This window comes from Suricata suricatta, chromosome 8 (genome assembly GCF_006229205.1).
Source record: "Suricata suricatta isolate VVHF042 chromosome 8, meerkat_22Aug2017_6uvM2_HiC, whole genome shotgun sequence".
NCBI classification, from domain to species: domain Eukaryota; kingdom Metazoa; phylum Chordata; class Mammalia; order Carnivora; family Herpestidae; genus Suricata; species Suricata suricatta.
Window position 1 is genome coordinate 590,233 of NC_043707.1, and position 5,976 is coordinate 596,208.

The 5,976-nt window shown below is 62.8% G+C and overlaps 1 protein-coding gene across 1 annotated transcript in view; it reads left to right on the top strand.

The window, feature by feature from the left end:
- The first annotated feature begins 5,934 nt into the window (after positions 1-5,934).
- Positions 5,935-5,976, top strand: part of METRN (meteorin, glial cell differentiation regulator) — a 3,668-nt gene continuing 3,626 nt past the window's right edge. The window contains exon 1 of the mRNA XM_029949066.1: positions 5,935-5,958. Coding sequence (XP_029804926.1) covers positions 5,935-5,958 — 24 coding nt within the window. The remainder of the gene's footprint in view (positions 5,959-5,976) is intronic.

Genomic DNA, 5,976 nt, shown 5'->3' on the forward strand with positions numbered 1-5,976 from the left:
CGGCAGCATCCCTGCCGCTCCGCCTCGGGCGCCCGCACCCCAGCAAACCCGCGCGCACGGCGGGGCGGGGCGGGCAGCCGGAGAGCCGGCCTGGGGAGAGACCGGCCTGCGCGGAGCCCTGCCCGGGGAGACGGACGACCCGAGCTCTTTAGCGCCGGTGGTTGGCCCGGGGGTACGCGGTCCTGTGGAGCCAGGTGCCGGCCCCGCGCGTCCCGACCCTTGGATGCCACCTTCGAGGGCAAGGACGGTCCAACCCTCCCCCTCCCAGCCCTTCCTGCTGAGCGGAGCCGAACGGGTGGCCGGGCCCCCTTCGTGTCCCTCACGTCTCCGGCGCACCTGCTGGGTGCCAAGTCCAGAGACCCTTTCAGCCGGGACATCCCCTCTCCCGCAGAGCCGAGGAACAAGTGACCACCAGATCAGTTCAGGGAGTGACACGTGCGATGATTTCGAGAGGGCCACGTGACAGTGACCACGGGAGGGGGCTGGAGGCGTCGCTCCTGAGGATAGGACACTTGACAGGCGACCCCAAGGATGAGAGGGTGGGCCAAGTTATCCAGGAAGGCGTGTGCACGAGTCTTTAGGTTTCCAGGCCTTGAGCCTGGTGAGTTCACGCTGGAACCCACTGGAGGCGGGTGGTGGCAATGGCTGCCGTGTAGGGTCCAGGCTGGAGGGAGGCAGGGGTGAGCTGCAGAGGGAGGGTGTGCAGGGCTCTGTTCTGGCCTCCTGGCAGGCTCAGAACAGAGAATGGAGACCACTGGTGACCCCATCCTGGAGTCTCCTGGGAGCAGAGGCCGTGGGGGGATCAGGTGTGGGGCGAGAGCCTGCAGGCTGAGAGGGAGGCCCCGGAAAGCGCGTCTGAGAGAAATGAAAACAGCTGGTGTTCGCTGCCGCGTTTTCATGGGAAGCGGGATCCAGAGGGGCCGCTGTGGGGGGGCGGCCGCTGCAGGCAGGCGCCCGGCTGCTGGGGAGATGGAGTGCTCCCGTTGCTGTGTGCAGGACACCGGGCCCAGCTTGCTGAGGCTGGGGTGACGGCAGCTCTCCCGAGGGGCAGGGGCTGTGGAGTCTCGGCCTTGCCCTTGTGCTGACTCTGCTCAAAGCAGGGAGCTCGGCACGCGCAGTCAGGTAGGACGTGTGAAGACCTTTGGGGTGACTGAGTGTCCTCACCCACACAGTCACCGCTGGTGTGCAAGTCCAGCAGCCTGCTCTTCCAGTTCATCCTCCACCCCGCGCGGACCCCGGCGTGGGAGGTGCGTGGCTGAGAGATAGGACAAGGTTTTGCCTCATGCTTCCAGAGCGGATGCCAGGGCCCCATGCAGAGAGCAAGCTCTGGCCTCAGAAGACTCCTCGCCTTGGAAGAATCCGAGCAAAGAAAAAGATCTATTTGGAGGGATGCGAGATGCTGTTGTAGAAGCTCTGCCCCCTCCAGCACCTGTCACCCGCCCCGGGCTGCTCTCCTCCGTGGCTGACGGCAGCTGTGTTCTCCCCAGGTCATGGTGCGGGGGTTCGGCCCCATCCGCCCAGGGCTCTGTCCGCTCTTTGCTGCGGCCCGAGAAACCCTGCGTCTCCGGCACCACTGGCCCTCAGCTGTGCCCTCTCCCCGGCCCCTGGCTCTTGGAGCCACGGCCACACTGGCCTTCCTCCAGGGCCGGAGTCCTCCCCTACGGCATCCCCTCACCTGGAGCACTCCTTGTCCGGTGCGTGGACATGGAGGAGTCTCCCCAGTCCAGGCCGCTGGAGGTTTCCAGTTCCTTAATCCCTGGAGGGTGGGGAGCGAAGGCCGCGGGCGCATCCCACCCTGAGACCTTCCTGTGAGAGCAGAAGGACGGTCACATGAGGCCTGGGGCAGCCCACAGAGCGGTCACTCCTTGTGGCTGGCCTGGGGCTCCTTACAGGAGGTCCTCAGACCGTCCTGGGTACATGTGCCTTGGAGTCACCTGCCTGGCCCAAATCCTCCCATTCTGGGGATCAGGCAAGTACTTCCCCTCCTGGGAAATAGGTCTGGGGCCCACGGCGGTGCCCTGAAGGTCAGCACGGCAGCTAGCGCAGCACAGGCTGTGAGAGGCCCATGCCCGATCCTAATTTGGCTCACTCTGAAGCTTCCTGCTAATGGAGCCATGGGGCACACTTTCGGCCTCTGCCCCCACGTGTGCGGCAGAGGTGTGTGTTCAGCTGACCTCGACACTCCGCTGCCACAATGGCGCCCATGAGAGTGAGAGCCTTGGAGCCTGGCGTGGCTGCGGGCATCAGGGGTGGCCCCTTTGCTGCCGCCTTCTGCTCCCAGCCTTTCCTCCTCCTGGGACCCAGGCCCGACCGCCAGGGGCAGAGGGGCGGGGCAGCCGGGCTGAGCATGACTCAGGGCTCAGCTGTCACCACGGCAACCCGTCGCCTAGCAATGGCGGTTTCCCAGTAACGGTTGTCTCCTAGCAATGGGATATTTTCCTGGGCCCTGGCTGGAGCCTGGCAGTTATTTTTAGCTCAGCTGCAAGTCAATCTGCAGCTGCATGTTTGGCTCCTCCAGGAGATACAAGGTGTATGTGGGGGGTGTGGATTTCTTGTCAAAGGGAAGAAAACATTCCCATGAGGGAAACCTCGCTGTCACCGGTCTCCAGGTGTAGCATCCATAGGTGGGCAAGGCCAGATTCTGCTGGGGGTGAGAGTCGGGGAAATGGGGTGCTGGCAAAAGGGAGCCAGAAGAGTTGGCACTTATGACCATTTCCCTGATGGGGTCTCTGGGCAGGCTGGTCACTCCAGCACCCTGGAAGTCCTTGGGTCAAGCCGGGTAGGGCCCGTCCAGGCCAGTGCTCATGGCGGATACCATCAGAGCACATCGCTGGGAGATCCGGGTTCTGGTAGGCCCCTGGCACCCCCCGGCATTCAGTTTGGGAACTGTCTCTGCTGTCCCCAGCCCCCAGCCCCATCCCAGAGGGGCAGCACCCTGCTCTGAGCCGGCTGGAGCAGCACATCCAGGTGGGCCTCGCTGCAAGGGTCTGGAGAGCCACAGGCTCAGCTGGGGACTCAGGCGGGGCTGGCCTCTGCTCAGGCCATACCTCTCTTTCTGCCCTGCCATTGCTGAAATGAAAGCCCAGTCGAGTCTTGTGCAAGTGAAAGACCTTGACCTCTCTGTCTGGGCTTTCTTACTCTGGAGCCCTCTTCCCTGTCCCCTCCAGGCCACGTCCAGACTCTCCCGTGGCTGATGGGCCTGGGGCTGGCCCTGCACTCCTCCGGCTGCCACCTTCCTGCTTCCTGGTCTGTCTCGGGCTCCGTACTGTCCTTGGGATAGTCCCTCTGTTTCTCAGACCTGGGCCCCCTTCTTGCCCTCATCACTCATCAGATCTGCCCCGACTTCCTGCCACTGCCCTGGGTCTTTGACCAGCTCAGTATCTGCCTTGGTCATGAGGGCTCCGTTCTTGTGCCCCCAGGGCTGGGCTTCCTGTCAGGCACGCTTTGCCCTGTGGGGCTGACCCCTTGCTTGAGTATGGGGCTCGGGTTGGATGCCCTTCCTTGTCCAGCATCAGCTGCACCCCCTGCCAAGAACTAGGGTAGGAGTGAGGATGGAGAGAGGGCCCTTTTGGAAGGTCAGGACCCCGAAGGTCCTGGAGCTGGGGGTATGTGAGCACAGATGTCATTCGGCCACCCATTCACTCCTCTGTGCACTCACTGGTGCACACACTCACTGCTCGCGCATTTACTGAGCACCTGCAGTTTCTGGTCACGGCACTCATAATGATCGAGGGCAGGCATGGCCTGATGGACTCCCTGTCCTCTGGGAAGTAGATCTTTGATGGCCAACGACAGCCGGGTGCTCTGCTGGGGGGAGGGCAGCAGCTGTGAAGCAGGTTGCTCTGGTGCAGGTTTTCTGAGGGAGTCAGCATTGTGCCCTGGGCCCCAGGAAGAGGTCTGGACAGGGGAATCCTGACGATGAGGAGCCGGCTCAGGTCCAGGCCTCTGGCCACGGACACCCACGCCCATTGACTCTTTCTCTGGCGGAGCGCTGGCAGGGGAGTCAGAGGGGCTCTGGGGGGGTCGGGGTGGGTCTGCAGCTGACTCCTCACACTGCCACCAGAGGGCGCGCGGAGCCCACTCTCTGCCTCAGAGACCTGGCCTGGGCACTGGCCCTAGAGACCGATCAGAAGGTGGGAGGTGGTCGTGTGTGCCTGGGCCACAGCAGCTGCGGTGCTGACCGTGGTGCCCTCTCCTCCTGCGACCTCTTTTACCTTCTATACTCCCAGCACAGGCCCTGTCTACCTTTTTCATTTTTAACTGAGTAAAACATGCATAGCATTTGCCCTCGACCATTTTTAAGCATACAATTCAGTGATGTTCCAAACATTCACACCATGTGCGGCTCCCACCAGCGTCTCTTCATCTTTCCTACTGAAGCCCCTTCCCCATTAAACACTCACTCCCCATCCTCCTCCCCCACCCCGCTCCCCACCGTTGCTGTCTCTGAATTGGACAACTCCAGGGATCTCATAATTTCACTATCGTGTCCTCAGGGTTCATCCCTGTTGTAGCTGGTGTCAGAATCTCCTTCTTATTTTATTTTTTTAATTTTTAAAATGTTTATTTATTTTTGAGACACAGAGAGAGCGTGAGCAGGGGAAGGGCAGAGAGAGGAGACACAGAATCCTAGGCAGGCTCCAGGATCTGAGCTGTCAGCACGGAGCCTGATGCGGGGCTTGAACTCACGAACCTCGGGATCACGACTTGAGCCGAAGTTGGACACCCAACAGACTGAGCCACCCACGCGACCCTCCTTCCTTCTTAAGGTGGAATCATCGTCCACTGTTAAATGGACATTTTGTTTGTCCGTTCCTGTGTCCATAAGTATTTAGGTTGCTTCTGCTTTTTGGCTGTTGTGATGGTTGGTTCTCACTCCACCTTGCCCAGAGCCAGGGGACTGTTGTGCCCTGGGGGTGTCCCCCCTTCCCCTTGGGCCCACCTCCCTCATCTGTCAGCCATGCCCTTCAGGCTCAGGGGTAGCTGGAGGGCTGGAGTAGGGGGTAGTGTGTGGATGGTTCACACCTCAGAGGGCAGAGTCTATACTGTCTCCTGCAGACCCTGGGTAATACTCCCAGTGACCCCAAGGGTTAGAGGATGCCGTTGGACTCCTGGCTTTGTGCTTAGAGCCTCTGTGATCTGATTCAGGGGGTTCACCCAGCTCTGGGCCTTTGCCAAGGCAGTCTGCCCTCTCTGGGCCCCCATGCCTGGAATTCCCTCCAGGCCCTAGCCGGCCATCTGTTCCCCATTCCCTCCCCTCAGAGGAAGTCCTTGCTACCAGGAAACGCCCCCCCCCCACCCCTACCCTCACACGCACCCTGAGGTGTTTGGTCTTGACCCCATTTCAATTTGTCTGGACCTCCAGATTCTGGGGCTCAGGGCTGTCCTTGGCTCCCGGTTTTCCGGGGTGCCCACACACCAGCATCGGGCCCCCCATCCTTGGGGGCTCAGTGGCCACCTCTTGGGACGAATCAGAAGGGCCAAGTTGGGGCAGGATGGGAGCTGGAAGCCCAGAGCCCACTCTTGGAAAGGGTCATGGAGATGAGCCGCGCCGCCTGTCTCCTACGCGCCTCCCTCCGCCTCCGCCCCCAGGTTCCAGCGGGCGCCTCTCCCATCCCTACAGCGGTCGGGGGCTCGAGGACAGGGGCAAACACGGCGATCCCGCGATCGGGGCAGCGAGCGGGCGACAGCCAGCACCCAGAGCTCCGAGCTCGCCGCTTCCCGGGCCGAGGCTCGGCCTCCAGTCCCCGCGAGCGCCGCTGCGATTGGTGGAAAGTTCCTGGGCCGCACCGCGATTGGCCGCGCCCGGCCCGCCGCCTCCCGGCCGCCGCGGACCCCGCGGGACTGCCCGACTGCGGCGCGGCGCGGGCGGAGGGGTGCGCGGGGCCGGCTGGCGACCCGGGGGCTCCCGCCGCCGCCCCGCCCGCCCGCGCCATGCCGCCCCCCGCGCTGCTGTGCGCGCTCTGCTTGGGCCTC